At 43.8% G+C, this 19819-nt stretch overlaps 1 protein-coding gene across 5 annotated transcripts in view; it reads left to right on the top strand.

Moving 5' to 3' along the window:
* The window catches only part of rassf8b (Ras association domain family member 8b), a 28815-nt gene that overhangs the window by 6449 nt on the left and 2547 nt on the right, over nt 1-19819 (top strand). For all 5 annotated transcript variants that reach the window (XM_031582573.2, XM_031582571.2, XM_031582575.2 and 2 more), the window contains 2 exons: nt 16359-16529; nt 18129-19177. In XM_031582573.2, the coding sequence (XP_031438433.1) occupies nt 16418-16529; nt 18129-19177 (1161 nt within the window). In that variant the 5' untranslated portion in view covers nt 16359-16417. The remainder of the gene's footprint in view (nt 1-16358; nt 16530-18128; nt 19178-19819) is intronic.

Raw genomic sequence — 19819 nt, 5'->3', positions numbered from 1 at the left:
GAGACAGTTCATTGCCTGCTCATTCCACAAACCTGTGTCACCAGGAAATGAAGGGATTTGGTCCTGTGCTCCCGTGGCAAGTCAGTGGAGGGCGGTGAGGTGAAGTGAAATGAAATGTCGTATCTGAAGCCACGCTTATGGGAAGGGGGCTGACTTTGCACTTCCGTACACCCCCAAAACCCCCCCCACACACACTAACTTTTGTCCTCAGGGGATGCTGCATTGAAAAGTGCACTGCAGGATTTCCAGATTGCTAAAGGAAAAACAGAAAAAGACAGTGAGACTGGCTCGGTAGTCATGTTGAGTAACATTTTTTTGACACAATATAGTTTTTTCTTTGTGGCTGAAGGGGAGGCATTTTTGCGTTCTTAGGAATGTATATTGCCAATAAAGAAGAATCAGGAGTTTGCACTAAGCAAATATTTTATGGAGGGTTGTGGTTAGTTTTGGTACAGTTGTGGCATGACATCATTTGTTGTTGATAATGCAACTGGGATGTGCATGAGCACTAAGCTTTGCTAGCATCACCTTTATGTTCCTGTACTCTAGCCACTTTTAAAGCTACACCACAGTCTGTTTGAAAGTATGGTAGCGCTCTGAATTATTGGGAGCAATTCAATGCTTGACATTTCCTTGTTTCACTGTCAAATGATCCACCACTCATGCAACCTTTTAATCAGCTGTTCGAAAAGGACAGCCTGTTCCTTGGGCTCTTTTAAGAAACATAAAGGCTGTGTCTCAGACCTGAAGACATTAGCGACAAAGAGCCCTCATTCCTGCTATTAACTCTGAAATGCCACAGCCATTCTATTTATAGTGAAATGTTGAATTTCAAATTATTTTAAAACGTAATGCTCCCCTTCTTTTTCTGACACGACCACAGTTGAGGAACAATACGGCAGACAGAAATAGATGATGCTGGCAGACATATATAAACAAGCTGCATTTTTACTGTTGGCATGAACACTGAAAGATATATTAAGCAAAATAAACATTTCGATTTGTGCCATACAGTAAGATGTTACATAGCAGATGGTCTCATCACACCTGGCACCTATCCGTGAGCAGAAATGCCACAGCAGTGCCACTCATGAAATGAGGCAGATGCGACATTGCTGTTAGTTCCCTCTGTTATTTAATTTCAAGCACCCCCGGGGACTGAGGAAAACTTGGCAACGTTGTTTGGGGCCCCATCACAAAGCAGTCACCACCATCTTGCAGGCAGTTCAAGGATACTAAAAGAGTTCCCCTGGGGAGACGCCTTACCCTGCCGTACCAAAAATAGATGAGAGATGATCAGCTGGAACTCCCAATCCCGTCCCCTTAATCATAAATGCGTAATGATCTCATGCAGCACATGGGCACTTGACAAGTGTCCTCTCTGCGTGAGATGCAATATGGCCTCTGCCAGTTTGTTGGGAAACTGGCCTAATTTGAATCACGGTGGTTGTAAATTGTCATGGGAGATGTCATGACTTTCTCATCACGCAGTCCAGTTTACCGAATAGCACAAGTGCTAACCCCCCCCCCCACAAAAAAATTAGGAGAACCAGACCCTCTGGCACAGATCTCCTTCATGCATCCTCCAAGCTCTGAGTCTCTGAGATATTCATAGATCTATTCAGATTCTGGGGTCTCAGAAGCCTAAAGTTGGGCATGTGCCATCACCAACCACTGTGACAAGAATGTTGCTCAGCCTGGGTGTGAAAAGGGTGCTAGTTGCTGTGATTCTATCTATTAGATTTCACAGGTCATTACTTGGATCATTTTTTTGGCTGTGACTGTTTAACTCGAGGCGTTTCCTGGGGATGATTCAAGTTTTATGTCACATATCGAGTTTGACTTGAGCTCTTTGCCTTCAAATCCACCTACCAATACACAGACCTAAAAACACAGAGTCACAAAAGATACCAGCAGCTGCTTGGATGCTAAATTACCCCCTCAGAATTGCAACCTGCAATGAATGCTCTTTCTCTCAATCTTCTTTGGTTCCCTTAATTTTGTGAAGAGGGAGATGGAGAGGAAGAAGATTAGGATTAGGCCTGAGCACTTTCAGCCCTCACTCCAACCCCAACCCCCACCCCCACCTCTCCAGTCTTTACCATTGGAATGTGATGCAAGTCTCCCTCTGTTTTGTCTCAGGGACACCCCCCCCCCTTTCTGTTGATGTCTTTATCTCCCTCTCACCCCTAGCAATCCCACCCTGAGATGTTACAGTGCAGGCCCCTGAAAATGAGGCTCTGCTGGTCGCTGGTAGCCAGCTGGCTGAGGCCCAGCAGGGGTTTTCCACCAGTGGCTCGTCATGGCTTTGTCCACTTGTAGTCACCACCCCACCCACCCCCAACTACAGGCCACATTGTCCAGTCAAACCCGGGGCGAAAGCCGGAGCGAGAAAAACATGGATTGTTCCCTAATTGCCAGTGGATGTTTGTTCGTTCCCAGGCTGTGGGCCAATCCAGCAAGCTGTGCTGGGCTCAGACAAAGCCTGTGAGCCATCGCCATGGAGAGGGATTGTTTGCATCCAGTCATGCCAGTATGCGCAGTCCCCCTTGTCAGCAGGCCTCTTTGTTTTGGTGGTCACTTGTTGGATCGGCTGCCCCCACCACAGCTGATATCACAGAGGAAATCACGGGAAAACAAACAGAGAAACCTTTGGCCAATTTGTTATCGCATTCACCTTCGCCTTAATAAGATTCCTTCCACTACAGCACTAACACACTTCAGGCTGTTGACAGCATTCATTAATTCATTAATTTTTACTCGTACAATTTAGTTTTAAATGTTACATACGGCTAGTGTAACTAGCAAGATCATTTTCTAGTATTCCCACCACAGAAGTATATTTAGCCTAGACAACAGGTTATACAACTTTTTTATACAACAGTTGAGCTTGACTGTGGGAAACCACTCTTCATATCAACTGTAGCATACAGTGCTGCAGGGGAGAGAAGCCTCTGTAGTCTGCCTAGGGGCTGCAGGATATACACACTTCCAAGTCATCCATCTCTGGACGGCTTCCATCAACCGTTTGTTTAAGAGGGCTCTTTGAGGTCAGTCACATCAAAGCAATTCTGCACGCTCAACATCGGTGGATCCAATTAATTTCCTTTTGATCCGGATCAATTGCTGCAAGTCTTGAGTCAACTGAATGTATGCGGCTTTGAGATTCCCACTCTTCATTATGGTCAAATTGAAATTGAGTTTTTGTTTAGTTCAGGATTGACCCTGGACCTTTTTGCCAACTGGCGGCACACTGTACCTCACCTTGAACCAAGAAGAATCAAGTTTGTTTCCATTAAGCCACCTTCACATACGACACCTGTTAATGTATGAGGTAAAAAAACATGGGATAGATAACACATTTTCATTCCCAGTTTTCCATTACGTTAAAAGTAACAGGTGATGTGTATTCCCACCTGACTGTATTTAGCGGGATGCTGCTGAGTGTGAACGTCTGCAAGACTTGTTAAACATGAGGTCTCATGCCAGTTAACCTGGCTATGAACTATCCTAACTATCTCTAGTTTAGGGAACCATGGTAACAGTTGGCAGTTACTAGGGTTTGTTTACATGAACTAATTAGCTGCTAATGTTATGTATTTGGGGACCAAGCAGCGAAGTTACATTTCGGAGACTGTAACATCAGCCAGATAACTAGCTACCATTTCATTATTTCATAATACTGGCCTATTATAATATAGTGTTTTAATAAAGGGCTTTCAGTGTGAGTGGGAATCGGGTATATGTAACAGCCTAAAGGGGCCAAACCTAATTTGACCACAGGTAGTATTCTTCTCAGCCACCCACCCCCCTAACTCCCCACTCTCCCACTCCCACACTCATCCAATATCTTGACTTCCCATAAGAAAACACATTCCTGGGATGCCTCTGGCCTCATGCCTGTCCATGCGTTCTGAACCCAGTGTAGATTGGGGGGTGCTGCAAGGTCAGGGGTTATGCTTTAAGTCCACCACTCAAGAATGACATGCTGACCTTGGTTTACAAAAGGCAGTGGTGGGCAAATAATAGCTGAGTGTGTTTTTAAAAGTCCTAAAAAAACAACTGTGTTGCCTTCCTGCCTTTTATTTAGTCAAAAGACAAGATTAGACAAATTTTAGACAAAAAATTTGAACAAATGCAGAATGTTAGTAGTTGGTGTGTGGGCAAACCGGTGCTCATTAATACACCACTGTTGTCATCCAGGGAGCTTTGTGACATGCTCCACAGTCAGCCAGTAAACAGGAGACTTTTATATCTCTATATTCATGAATGTATCTGTGATCTTTATCAGATAATTCCTAGCTTATCACAAGTAGATGGTAGTTGATGTGTTTTGTCCCACAACAAAATGTCTTTAGACACCAAACCTGCCGTCACATATCAAGCATAAGCAGCAGTGTATTCGCCAGTACTCTGGTGTATCCTCAGAATAAACAACAATATTCATAGCATCTTGAACAAGGTTAATGTGGATTAAATGACTTGCTGTCCACTCTGCTCTGCACTGGGTCAAGGGTTCCGCGGTAGCCCCTCACCTGTTGCTGTGTAAGGGGGTGAATTCCTGACAGAGTTGACTGAGGAGGCCTTATGATCCCCCTGTGATCCGGTGCCATAAATAAGCGAAGGCCCTGACAGCTGCCTCTGGTGAATATACTACTATCGCCTGTGAATACATTTGAGAAGGTGCTTCAGCAACTGGACTCAGTGTAGTGAATCTCTCCCCAGGATTTTATTATCACATCTAGACATCTAGAGGACTCATCAAGCTGTAACTCTGTGAGGAGAGCAGTACTGAGAGAGGTTAAGTGTAAACTTGTCATGAATTTATTTGGTCATGGATATTTGGCATGAATAACACTGGTGAAAAATACCCACTTTAGTGTTTAAACAAAGGGGACCTTTGGTGACGTTCTTAATTTGGAGTCTCTGACCATAAAGGGCTGTCATCTTGTGTGGTGCGTTAACTGTCTAATAACATCTAATTTATAGCCATTGTCAAGCTCATTGATGCTATTCTAAAATGGATTTGTAATTTATTGGACTACATTTAGCATTTAGGAAACAGAATTTATACTTGTATGTTTTTGACCATAGTGTTGATTTAGCACATGCCAGCCTTCATTCCCATTACAATGTCAGCCCACACAGTAAAATGTCATATCAGTTAACTAAAAGGAGTGCTAGAAGAGTAATGGATTTACAACATCATGACATTCTGTCCATTTCCACATCAGGAATGGAATGCAGACATGGTACATAATTCTTTATATGTGAAGGCAAGTACACATGGTTGACATTCTTAACTGCTAACAAATTTAAATCTGACAAAGTTGGCTAGCTCAAATGTTCTTCACACATGTGAACCTATTACCTAGCTGGCAAAGGGCAGTCATAATAAGGTCAGCGGCACTGAAATGCTTGCTGTGCTGAATGAGCACATAGCGCCTATCTGCTGTAGTGTGAGGTGTTCCAGAGGAAGGCATCTGCTTTTCACCTGTTCATCCATACCACCAGGGTGTGATTTGTCCAAAAAACAGAGGGGTGGGGTTTATCATTAAAAAACAAGCAATAAATAGGCCTAATTCTTTTCAAGTTAACGGTAGGCCCTATTAGGTTACATTTTGAACAGTTGAACATTTAATGCAAACTAAAATATATAAAATACATGAAATATATATATATTTTTTAAATCCCCCCCAACCCCCCCAACAAATCGCACCCTGCATACCACTGCTGTCTGCCCTGCTGCACCCGGTCAGCAAAGCTCCTCAGTTAGAACCTGAATAATACATCTGATACATGCCTGCAGCCTATCCTGCCATAGTTAGGTTTGTCTGTGTCTGTGTCTGTGTCTGTGTCAGAGCAAAGGAACTCGAAGCTCCTGCACACATTTTGAGTTGTTCTTTAACCAGCAACTTTTTTATATGTTGCCCACCTGGATGACCATGTTCTAATCAATTTGACCAGTATCCATGTGATGTTGTGTAATGTCAAGTCAGTGGACCAACATTTTGAAAGATTTTTCTACAGATGGGTCATTTCTGATTAAAATGGAAAAGGAGGTGAATCATGCACCAGTCACAAACAGTTTCACATCCGTTTTTCATCAGTTTCACAAACTAAGCATTTCACTGTCCCTTTTCCCAGGCAAAAAGCAGTTACACATAAATTATTGCGACACATCCGAATACCTGAATTTCCAAGCCACATAGTATATCTCCCTAACAACTAGGGGTGGGAATCTCTTGGCACCTCACGATTCGATTCGATTCCGATTCAGAGGTCAACGATTCGATTCTAAACCGATTCTCGATTCTAAACCGATTATCGATTCTAAACCGATAAAACGATTATCGATGCATCTCGATTTTTAAAACATTTGAGTTTGCTACTCAGAGTCTCAAATCACTTCCTACTTTGTGTTTGATAATTAAAGAAAATCAACAGATCTATTTTTTTTATTAGAGAAAAAGTGTGTCCTTGTCACAATTATGACTTTCTATGAACAATGCAATAATCGATGCAGCTTGCATTTCAACACAAAATGAATGTGTAAAAAAAAAAAAAAAAAAAAAATTATTTTTTTATTTATTTATTTATTTTATTTTATAAAAAAATCGATTATGAACTTTTCTGAATCGAGACAGAATCGTTCTAGAGAGAATCGAGAGAAATCAAAAAATCGATTTTTTTCCCCACCCCTACTAACAACTGTCAAAAGTTTTGTAATGAATGCTGGCAAGCATATTACTGAGGTCAGGTTTATGAAACATGCCTACCACAGTTCCAAGAAATCAGTATATTTCAAGTCAGTTGCAAACACTGACAATTCATTACTGGTTTTCATTTCACTTAAACCAACCACTGGAAAATTATTTGAAGTAGCCTAATGGGTAAGTGCCCTTTTTAAATGCACATGAGCGATGTCAAGTCAGAGCCACCAGATCAATTAAATTATATTGTTTAATAAGATTGTGCAGATTTTCTTAGGAGGGGTCAAAAGACGTCACTGTGGTCTGTGTGTCTCATTGCATGTCATTGCACATCTGGTTTGGCAGACAGGATTCACATTCGGTTTTAATTAGAGATTGGGTTAGAGTTTTGTGTAGTGCCAACTAGTGCTGCACGATTAATCTGATCGCAGTTGCGATCTCAGCCTGTGCAATTACATAACTGTGTGTGAACGCGACAACCTATTCTGTTTGTGTGCAGTCTGCTCATTATCTATGCCCATAATAAAGAGATGACCAATCAGGCTCTATTTAGGCAGGGAAGCGTGTGCAGTGCATGATCACATGACTATTCGATGTACAGACGGGGGTGGGGGTGGGGGGGTGTTCCAAGTACATGGTTTAGTGACAAATCTGGGTAAGTTAACTCAGAGTAAGTGGTAAACCCTCTAATAGAAGATCCCTAAGGTTTGTCACTAAACCACATACTTGGAATAATCCTCAGAGGGTTGTACTATGAGTTTAACCTGCTTAGATTTATTTTGGGCTTATCAAGAAATGTAAAGGAAAGTCAGGGTTGATTAAAATGTCGGTTGACTCTGTCTTACTCAAGGGGGGCATTCACCAACACAGGAGTTTATGACCCATAGCTCGCGCACCTCTTTTTTTCACCGGAGGAATGCAGGAATCATCATTCGTGACTATGAAGAGTTAAAAACAAAACGTAATACCATGGCGACCAAAAAGGCCCTGGAGGCTTGTTGGCAGTGCATTGCGTCAGAGTAAATTCGTAATTTGATACAGTTGTCTTGTCGTAGGCTAGGCTATGTTGTGTATTTTGTCTGTTTTGTCCATTTAATATTACTGAGATAAGAGATACAATAGTCCAGCTAAATATGCGAAAGCAATTAGGATAACTTAATTCTAGCCTCCACATGGGCTAGAGTTCTGAAATTGACTCGTTACTCACTGTTAATTAAGTAAGATCTACTCCCTAGGCTAAATGTATGAATATAATGCTTCTGTGTTAAGAATAACTTAATTCAATCATTTCACCTGCAACCCCAGTTGAAAGCGCACCTTCAACACGTCAGGATTATTAACAGAATATTTTTTTAATATCATATGGTAGGCTATGCATTAATAGTTTTCATTAATGCTGAGTATAGATGAGGCGTGTTGCCTACACCTATAATAGCCTATTCATGCGCTCACAGCAAGCAGAAAAAAAGGCTGACCTCGTGAAAACTGATGGGCTGATAGAGAATTGACAGCCACGTCCTGCTACGTTTTCCCAGGCAAATGAGTTAACCGTTGCAAACAACACAGGAAGGCCTATAATGGACGGGGCGGTCAGCCCTGACCTTGGTGGCGGCTCGGTGTCCACCCTTTATGATTGCCCAGTTAAAAAACATATGTAGTTCACATGCCTGTCTCATGTACAGTTGAATGGGATACTGTTGAGCTGCTCAAGCATTATATCGCAATCACGAATCGCAGTATTGTCCACAATAATCTTAATATGACTTTTTCCCCAAATCATGCAGCCCTAGTGCCAACAGATTAAATAAAACAATATTTCAAAAGTAAGGAATGAGTTGAGGGCCTCATGTTCGAATTTGAGTAGGCATTATGAATTCCATGATCTGTTTTTGGCAGGGCTGGTTAATATCAATGGTGCCTCGTTGAGCAAACGCCACATGGCTCCTTATGGCCTGCTGTGGCCCTGTTCTAAACATCTCAAATTAGGTAACAGTTTTGATTAATGTATTAAACCTGTAGTGTAGTTGTGGACTAATGAAAGAGGTGGTGGTGGGCTTCAAGGCTTCTTTGAGAAGCATACTTCTTGTTTCAGCTTTAACACCACCATCTCTTCCTGTTGAAAAATCTTTGACATTCACACGATGGTGAGGTAGAGAAGGGCAGTGCGCAGAAGAGTAAATATCTCCTCTGACAAGACTCTTATTAAAGCATTTATTCTCAGGCCTTCATTCCAGCCTGCCACTGGCATGTCTAGGCGATATGGGGGCGCTCCTGAGGACCGGATGCCTTGTTTGGTTGATTAAACGCAAATACAGATGTTTCACAAGAAGCCAAAAAGGTCAGCTGTAGCAGATAACTAAATGTTATCACTTAATTGGAAATTTGGGTGTGATTAATATATCCCAGCAAGAATACACCCCAGCAAGAAAAGGCAGGAAGAAATTTGTAGATATTTTTATTCATTTGCAGAGGTCTGTAGCAGTATTAGAGTGGACGACACTGCCTGTTTTAAATTGCATTTTGAGTGAGAAGGTGGATGATGAATTATACGTTGTTGATGTCATGCAAACTTTGTTTCAGTTAGCTGTTAATAGAGCCGTGCGATGTAATCTCATCCGTCTACAGAGTCTAGGGCTGTGTATTGGCAAGAATCTGGCGATACAATACTTATCATGACACAGGGATTACGATTTAACACATTGCAATATACTGTGATACTATAAGCAAGGTCAGGTGGTATATAGCTTTATTAAAATCAAATTTTAGGAAAACTGTCATAGTATAAACAGCATCCTGTTTCAGAGTCCCACACACAAAATGAACCATTGTCTGCCACGAATCTTTGCATGTAAACTATTCGTTTTTGAGAGTCGATACAGCATTACAAAACATAATATTGTATCAGTATTTTCTTACAGCTGTACCAGAGACTATGGATAGCTCTAGTTACCCTCAATTCAAAACTGCTGTTCTAACAGCCAAGATGTCTGGAGGGAGTGGCAGATCTTTCTAGTCTTTCTGTCTCCTCAGATTGGATGTCATATAATGTTTATTTATTACTGCTGTCGCAAGTATCCCGGAGTTTCAAATCTGGGTAATTCAGTTCCACTCCATCTTAACAACAGACGGCTCATTTCTCTGCATTTAATTCTAGCCGGGAACCTTTTTTTTTGCACTGTCAGTGTCATAAAGCAGAGCACTTGTTTATCACAAGTTTTAAGACAGCCCTGTGTTGCTGTGCTCAACTTCTTTCACTTCCCCCCCTGGAATGATCACTTAAAAATGAGTTATTTTTCATTCTGCCGATGGTGGAGTTGAGGCCCCTGTGTAATGCAAGTGCATGACGCTGTTACATTTTACATGAACAATGTTTTCAGACCGTGTTTAAACAAGTACTTTTGGGCCATCCGACACAGTCTCTGTGATTGATAACTGTGTTAGATGATTATTGAGTAATTTGGTCATTTGATACAGCCATCAACGATTTTCATTGTGTTATGTGAGTTTGTTGCTGTGGTGTTATTTCTAATTATATGCTGCGCATCGGGGTCCTGTTTTTCCCGTCGGGACTATACATTATCCCTTACACAGTAACTGGATAAGCATGTGGAAACCCCAAACCGGAAGGCAAGGCAAGGCAAGGCAAATGTATGAACGGAGGCAATTCAATATGCTTTACATAAATAAGAGCAAAAGGAACATCCAAAGGAAAGATGAAGACAAGTGAAGAGATAAATACATAACTAAAAGAACGTACATAAAATGGAATAAAAACATTGTGGAAGTAGCCCGGACTGTGTGTTTATCTCTTTCAGGCTTCAGCGACTAGAGAACCAAAGCTTAATAGCCCGAGTAGAATCATTAATAGCATTCATAATACAAGCCAATGGAGCCTGACAGCCATTTTCAGATAAAAGTCCAAAACAGAGCTTAACCCAAGACTAGAGCTTTACATTAGGCTCGCCTATCTATTTTGGAACACTGAGTAGAGACCATGGAGCAATATCCTGAATAGAATCTGCAATAGAGCCTGATAGAGCTGTTTTCAGAGAAAGTCCCGAAGTAGCCGAATAGAGCAATATCCTGAATAGAATCCGCAATAGAGCCTGATAGAGCTGTTTTCAGAGAAAGGTCCGAGATAGAGCTTAGCCCATGAATAGAGCCTAAATAGAGCACTTGGGCATAACCGTATATCTGAGACATCCCTTCCCTGTCAGAAATGACTAGAGGTCTAGTTCCAGAATGAAAGTGCATTATAACAGTTCTGAAGAACATTGAAAAACTGAATAGATAAATAAAGTAAGTAATTAAAAGGTAGAGTGCTTTTTTATCAGTTAACAAAAAGCATCTGAGAACTCTTGGGTCTTAAGTCTAGATTTGAGACTGGCTACAGTTGGAGCACCTTTAATGTCATCAGAAAATTGGTTCCAGACCTAAGAAGCATAGCAGCTAAAGGCTGCTTCACCATATTTAGTTCTGACAGTAGGTGTTACCAACAGATTTTTCTCCAGTGATCAGAGGTATAGCAGGTGTTCATAGCTGAAAGGTCATTTATCTGAGAGGTAATTTGGTCCTGTCTCATTAAGTGATGTATGAACAAGCGGCGGTGCTTTAGTAAGTACATTCTGAGACTGACTGGGCCAGTGCAAGGATTTAAGTATTGGAGGAAGGTCTCTGGTAGCTGCGTTTTGTACAAGCTCAAGCTGTTTGATGGTCTTTTTAAGAAGGCCTGTGAAAAGACCTTTTCAGTAGTCAACCCTGTGGGACATAAAAGCATAAATGAGTTTTTCTAAATCATGCTTTGACATAAGGCCTCTAAGTTTGGCTGTGTTTTTGAGATGGTAAAAAGCAATTTAGTCATTGCCTTCACATGGATGTTAAAACTGAGATCACAATCAATTAAGACACCAAGATTTTTTACAGTGCCCTTTGCTTTAAGTCCTTTTGTGTCTAGATGAGTAGCAGTCCTAAGTCTCATCACTTTTACCAAATACGATTATTTCAGTTTTGTCCTTATTCATCTGAAGGGAAATTTGAGACATCGAGCAGTTTATTTAGTCAGTGTACTGACAAAGAGATTCTAGGTGACCATAGTCTTTAGGTGAGAGGGCTAAATTGGGTGTCATCAGCATAGCTATGATAAGAAATCTTGTTGTCTTTCATGACAATACGGGAGCATATAAAGGTTGAATAATAGAGGTCCCAAGATCAACCCCTGGGGGACACCACAGGTCAAGGATCTTGGTATTGAGGTATAGTTTCCAGTGGCAACAAAGAAGTTTCTGTCTTGTTAGTTTGATCTGAGCCTCCTGATAACTGTACCCGAAAATCCAACCCAATGTTCCGGTCTGTGTAGTTATATAATATGATCAACAGTGGCAAATGATCCACTAAGTCCAATAACCCTAGGATTGATGTTTTGCCTGTAACCTTAATGAAAGCTGTTTCAGTGCTGTGGTTGGCACAGAAACCTAACTGAAAGTTATTAAAATAGTTAAGAAGGCAGATACTTGATTACAAATGTTTTCAATGATTTTGAACTGGTATATGGGATATGGGCTGGTAATTCTTAATTACTGTCTAAGAACTGTCTAGGTTATTCTTTTTGAGTCGGGGCTTTATAACAGCTGATTTCTGGGATTAGGAAATGTGTAAAATCGCAACTACATTTACAGTTTTAAGCACGTCTGCTGCAAAGAAGGTTTTTTTTTTAGTACATGAGTATTGTTTATATGTCTACTGATGATGTTGGAGAAGAAAGTCTGTTTTGCAGCACTATATGTGTGAATTTGATAGTGGACCTGAAGTTTGTATTTGCGCCATTTTCTTTCAATCTTCAGGAGTTTAAGAGTTGGATTATGTTTCCACAGTGCCTTCTGTTTGCCGGTGACTGTCTCAACCTTTACCGGAGCAATGTCATCCACAATATTAACCATTTTTTTATTTAAATTATTCAACAAATCCTCTTCAGAGCCTGAGGAAAAGCATCAGTGAGACTTTTGAAGATAGGTACTTTGTGTCCTTTACGTTGCCCACTCCAAGGACATCCTCCTCCTGAAGTAAGGCCAAGTAAACACTATGACATGAGGGGACAGAAAGTCAATAGCAGGAAGACCAAAATCAAGGCTCCAAAGAATTAGAAGAACTTTAATATAAGCTGTCAGTTCCTTGATGGAAAAGCTGACAGATACTATGAGCTCTAGGGGAGTGATTTGCATAGTCAAAAACAACAGGGGCCCTAATTTCATTTATGGGCAACTGGGATCGAGCAAAGCAATGAGCAAAGTCCACTGCACATCAACAAAAACTAATTTAATACCATTTGCTAATTTAATACCACAAGCAAGATCCTAAGCACAAACATGGGTGGGCACACAATAGCTTTAGTTCATGCGTAACGTACTTTGCCTGTTGCTTTTCTCATTGCCCGCCAATGAAATTAGGGCCCCAGTTCCTCAATATACAAGAGGCTGTCCTTGTGGCATTATGGAGCCAAGCATGAGGGTACTGTAGAACAGACAGATGTAGAAATACTACACAAGGATGGTGGCTCTATCAGGTAAACAAACCTGGCACCACGGGTGTCATGCTCCTGTAAATAAGACAGCATGGTTAGAAACGTCACACATCGGCTTCTGGACTTGCTGCTAACCACAAATTGCAAACGTAGGAGAAGCATTTAAAGGTGCATGGTACCCAGTTCTGGCTCAGTAAATGGGAAACAAAGTGTCTCGGAACTCGCCATACACTATTTCAATCAATCAACATGTTGATTCAGAAGCACAGAAGGTTGTGATTTGATTAGTTGTTGAACTCAAACACAGACAACATTTTGCTGAATGAGTGTTATAAACAGTAATTAAGCGCCTAGAGACAATTGTATTGTTATGGCGCTATATAAATAAAATTGAATTGAATTGAATTAATTGAAGAGATATTTTGGGCGTTGGAAACCAAAATAAAACAGATAATTTTGACCCAGGATTACTTGTTTGTCTGAGTGTCCTCAGTGTGCCTACCTCCTCAACCTCATCTCATGTCTGATGATAAAAGTGTAGCTGTATTCCCCTGGATGCACATAATTGAAGAAGCCCTGATTTAGTGCGATTCTGACTCTAACAGGCAATTCCTTCATTTGCATCTAGTGAAAGTCATGACTTAGCTAAGCATAGAGAGGAAAATAGATGGAGAAACCTCCGTAACCCCCCACCGTATCACCCACCCACCCTCCCACCCACACACACACACACACACACACACACACACACACACACACACACACACACATCCACCCACACACACACACACACACACACCCCCCCCACACACACACACACACACATCCACCCACACACAAGCACCCACCCACCCACACACACACACACATCCACCCACACACACACACACACACACCCACACAGACCCACACACACAATATACTACCCAACTCCCCCTCAATCTTCCCCTCTTTGCCACCCCCCAGCCCCCCATGCAGCTCCTCCTCCCTCCTCAACAATGCCTCCCCCTCGCTGTTTCCATCAGAAGACTTATGGCCTGACTTGGCGCTCAGGCTCTCGCTCACATTCACAGGATGCATTGCGTCGCATGGGAACGGGCCCATTTACGGGGCTTTTACAGGCCTGTTTTGGCTGGGGATGCTGCTGTAACCGTGGACAGTTGTATATATCACTCTGGTGGGCCTGAAGCCTGGCTTTCAGCAGATTGCCATCTCTGGAAGCCCAAAGAATGGATGCCAGTCCACAGTCATAAAGAGAGGTGGGAGGGTGGGGAGGGTGGAACTGGAGCGATTAGAAATTACACTGGTGTTAAAGATCGTGGGTCAGGTTGAAAAAAATAACAGTTAAAGCCTAAGGGAGCATTTTCTGGGGGCATTGTTTGGGTCTTCGAAACTGCAAAAAATGCAAAAAGTGTTCAGCCACGAGAGGCAGAGGCTCTTATGCCCAGTGGCTGTGCTTTATTGTAGTAATTATAAAGTAACTATTTATGCAACAGTCGTAGTTACCGAGAGAGAATATATTTTGGTAACATTTTATTTGGATAGTTCGCCTACAGAGACTTTACAGATGTTTTTTTAATGCTAATAATTCACTGAACATCACCTTAACCTAACCCTAACCCTAACCATAACCATAAATTGTAGTTACCAGAGTTTCAATAGATAATTGTTTATAACCTGAGTATCTGTAGATAGTCTATAGGGGACCATCCAAATAAAGTGTGATCGATATTTGAGATACTTCTGTTGTTGCTGCTGTTTGGCTGTTCCACATTTCACAATCACACCTAGCTCTCTTGTTGCTGTTGGTGTTTGCTGTTGTTGTTGTTGTCCAGCTACTTCAATAGCTGTTATTTTAGCGGCTTAGCTCAGGGAGGAGCTACAAATTACAGGATAGGAGATTTTCATGGAGGAAAATCACAGGTTACACATCAAATGCGTGCGCGTTGGTGCTCATCCAACCCAAGGGGTCGACTCCTCGCTGCCAAAATGATGGCTCATGCTGCAGCCTTGCCAGCGCCCTAATGAGATCTCTGCCTCTGCGCTGCTTGTGTCAGCACTTTGAGAAAAGGGTAACTTACACAGAGCGCGTGGCACCAAAGACACCCCCCTTCCCTCCCTCCCTCCCTCTCTCCACTACCCCCCACAGCTGCATGGGGAAGCAGGCAGGCCATTTGAAAAAGCCAGTGGATGCTGGGGACACACGCAGAGCTCCGGCAAAACAAATGAGACAAGTGGCAACCAGCAGCGCCAGGCTTGACGCGAGCCGCTCGTCTGATGTCTTGTTTTTTTTTTTTATTTATGCATGACTTATTAGCATTGTTAGCTTGTTAGAGATAGCACGGCGGCTCTAATTAGGGATACAGCCTGGGCGCTCGGTTGGGGCTTCATCTCAGAAATGTTTTATACGACACCCCAGTTAACTGGAAATGAGCTCTTGTTAGATAATAAATGTGAACAGTGATTGATTAACTGCTGGGACAGGCTGTGAATTGCATTAGCAGAGTCATTATGACAGATGAATTATTCAGAGATGCAGTCATAAATGCAGATCGTTTTTGTGATTTACTTGAATAATAAAGAATTAGTCATGGTCATTGTAGAGGTAAAACGTACAATTAGGGATCTAAATCTAACTAGAGCTTAGCAATAGGCCCCAACACTTAATAGACTTCGTAGGCATGGCATTGAGATTTGAAAGTAGAGTATTGTCCAGGGATGAGTCATCTTGCAGTAAAGAGCTCCTCTGCTGGTTGTGTGAATAGCAGTGAAGATCAGTAACGCTCTTTTAGATGCATATTTTTCATTACCAATTTCCTTCCATTCCACTCCAAGCTCTGGCCCATGCCGAACGTCTTCTCTGCAAAACATATTGTGCAATAAGAAAGCTGTCAACCACCACAACATAATGATACCTGCCCTCGTAAACACTGATGGCCTGCTTGGAGAATAGGAGAGGGAAGAATAATATCAATACAAACAAGCTGCAGTCAAGTTGCATATTGACCTTTCTTCAAATTGGCCTTAATTTCCCTTGCCGCATTTCTACTCATAGGTGGCTATTGTTGGTGATTTTATAAATAGAGGAAGTTATCAGAGATAAACTGTAGTCTTTTCTCTCTGTACAGAATGCGAGAGAGAGCCCATTCAGAAGCCCTGACCATCACAGAGGTATGACATCACCCAGATGAGAGCCATGGAGCTGAAAGTGTGGGTGGATGGAGTCCAGCGCATTGTCTGCGGGGTCACTGAGGTCACCACATGTCAGGAGGTGGTGATCGCGTTGGCCCAGGCCATAGGTGAGTGATAACACCGCCTTGGGGAGACACGCTAGTTGATATTAGTGTAACGGTGTCCTTAAACTTAGACCGGTTTCCTAACCTAATCTGTTTTTGTTGGTTCTATTAAAAGAAAAAGATCTGCAGTTAAATAATAGGTGAGAGTTAGATCAAGTAATTCCCTCCGTAGAGCTCGGCACAGAACCTACTGGTACGGTGCCACCCCTGGGCCACTTTGAAAAAGTCATCAGCCGAGAAACAAGCGGCGCTTTCTCCGGAGTGCTCAGCCGAGCGAACAACGGGGGCCGTTCCACAGCGCTGCACCCAGCGCCTTGTGTTTCGAAGAGTTAACAGCCCCGGGCCATTCAGAGGCACTGCAGCATGGGCCGCACGGCCCTGGGCCTCTTTCTGCAGGTCTCCAGGCTTTTGTCCTGGCCGGCGCAGCGCTTTGATTCAGAAAAGACCTTTTTCGCTTGTCTTGCTGGAGCGAAGTAACAAATGTGTTCCTTTTCATGTGGGACCCCGCTGTGCTCAGACTATGGCTGGGGTTCTTATCTGCCATTCACAGAAAGGAAGAAAAAGATCCACATACATGTATGCACACAAACATACACATTTATTTACATTTATTTATGCACACACACACACAGACATATGCATGCACATGTACACACATAGGGGCGTCCCTTGCCAAATGGATTTCCTTCTATCTGTAATCCCTCTCCCACCCCCCACCCTGGATTCCCAACTTCCCTTGCCGTGGGGCTCTAGCCATAGTTCTCTCTCCTCTAGGCAGTGATTCCCCGCATCAGAAACATGTACAAGGTTTCAGCTCTGCTGTACTTAGTCATCTCTTATATCCACCCGTCCACCGGCCTCCAGAGGAATTGGTCTGTTACAGCTCAAAAAAGCCTTACAAGATATTTAATGTGTGCCATGTTTTGCCATTGAGCATTTTGCGAGGAGGGCACAACATTCGCAGGGAATTCATGGCTGATTTGCCAATATATCATTCCTCTTACTGCTTGGCACTCTGACCGAAGGCTATGATTCTTCAGGCTTCTAAGGCAATTTTGAACCCCCCAACCCCCCCCCCCCCCCTCCTTTCTTCACTGGAGAACAGAAATGCTTGTGCATGCCTAACACAGCAGTCTTGTTTCCCATCTGATCCCTCTCTGTTAGGAGACACCCCTTTGCTCTTTTGCTCCCCTAACTTTTTTGCATGTTCCGTCACCCTTAGCAACAAGTGGGCTTTGTGTGGGCGTTCTCTTCATGTGGCAGGCCTTTTACAGTGTGCTGTGAAATACAGTATTGTCCCTTTTCTGAGAATCATGGAAATGTGACTTAAAGTGGTTGACCCCCTCATAGCCTCCTGGCAGAGTTCCCTCTCATTTGAGATGCAGGATTTATGTTGTTTGTCTGAAGCTGTGGTCAGGTTTGTGTGAAGTGACACAGCACCCCAGTCTCACAATGGGAGATTGACTAGAAAAGCTATGGTTTTCATAGCATTAATTACTGTAATGTTATTTGGGCTGTAAATTATGGTTGTGTTGTTTCACATCAAAGGAGTCAAAACTGAGTGATGAGAATAGCTCTTCTTTTTTCTCTTGCTCTGTCCAGGACGCACAGGGAGGTACACTCTGATTGAGAAATGGCGGGAGACCGAGCGCCACCTGGCGCCGCACGAGAACCCGGTGGTGTCGCTCAACAAGTGGGGGCAGTACGCCAGCGACGTGCAGCTGGTCCTCCAGCGCACCGGCCCGTCCCTGAGCGAGCGGCCCACCTCCGACAGCACGGCGCGCGTGCCCGAGCGGGGCCTCTACCGCCAGAGCCTGCCGCCGCTGGCCAAGCTGCGGCCCTCGGCCTCCGACCGCTCCCTCAAGCGCCGGGAGCCCAAGCGTAAGTCACTCACCTTCACCGGCGGCACCAAGGGCCTGCGCGACATCTTTGGCAAGGGCCGCGACTCCGAGGCCAAGCACCACCGCGCCGCAACTCCCATTGCCCATGCCCACCCGTCGGCCGCTGCTGCCGCTAGCCTTGCCAGGAATGGGGCGCTGACCCCCATCCCCGGAGCCCACGGCCCCTCGCAGGAGCTGAGCCGGCTGGTGCAGCTGCAGAAGGAGAAGCTGCGCTCGCTGGAGAGCCGCTTGCAGAGTTGCGAGGTGGAGATGCAGGCGTGGATGGACGGCACCGAGGGCGGCGGAGGAGGAGGAGGTGGTGGTGGTGGTGGTGGCCGGCTGAAAGAGGTGGATGAGGACGGGGAGGGGCGGGAGGAAGAGGAGGAAGAGCTCCTCCGTCTGGAGCAGCAGCTGCGGCGGAATGAGGCGGAGATGCAGGAGGAGGAGTTCTGGGAGAACGAGCTGCAGATCGAGCGCGAGAGCGAGCGGCAGCTCCGCGAGCAGCTACAGGAGCTGCGTGCCCGCGTGCAGGATTGCGAGGCCCGTCTGGCCGAGTACCTGGCTCGCATCCAGGGCATGGAGGCCGGCCTGGAAGCCGAACGGCTGCAGCAGGAGATGCAGGAGACGCGACAGGCCAACGAGGAGGAGCTGCGTGCCCGCCTGGAGAAGGTCCACACCGAGCTGGAGCTGCAGGCCCAGCATGCCGCGCGGCTGGATAACAGCTGCCGTGCTGTGGACCGTTCAATCGGACAGTCCAGCAAGAGGCTGCAGGTCAGTCACACACACACACACACACACACACCCACACACCCACACACCCACACACACACACACACACACCCACACACACACACACCCACACACCCACACACCCATTCACCCACACACACACACACACACACACACACACACACATACACACACACCCACACACCAGGGTTTCTGCTTGTTTTTTTTCTTGCCAGTCTAATGTCAAAGTTTCTGGTCCTAGTAATGTTTCAATAACAGTCTATGTTTCAAACACAAATATAATGTACAAGAATGACAACGACCTCAAATAATTTAGACTATTTAATGAACAATAATGATTAAGCAAAACGAACAGTAACAATTGAGTAAAACCTCAACATTAGCCGCTAAACTGTAAGCTATTATGAAACATCTGTAACCTGTAAAATCTGTAGCCTGTTTAAAAACTGCCACTGCACCCATCGTGTGCGCTTGGCATCAATGAGAGGTGCGGCTGCTGATTAAGTTGTCACTTCACCCTTTGGCTGTCAAAACACAAATGCCCTGTTTGTGGTGTATGAACATTATTACCAGACATTTTGTAGTTTTTAATTGATCATTTTTTTATACATTTTACCAGGCAAAACCCAGTTATAACCGGCTAACAGAAACCCTGCCACACAC

The sequence above is a fragment of the Clupea harengus genome, chromosome 16 (assembly GCF_900700415.2).
Source record: "Clupea harengus chromosome 16, Ch_v2.0.2, whole genome shotgun sequence".
Lineage (NCBI taxonomy): Eukaryota > Metazoa > Chordata > Actinopteri > Clupeiformes > Clupeidae > Clupea > Clupea harengus.
The sequence above is the reverse complement of the archived record's forward strand: the minus strand, read 5'-3'. Positions and strand labels throughout refer to the sequence as shown.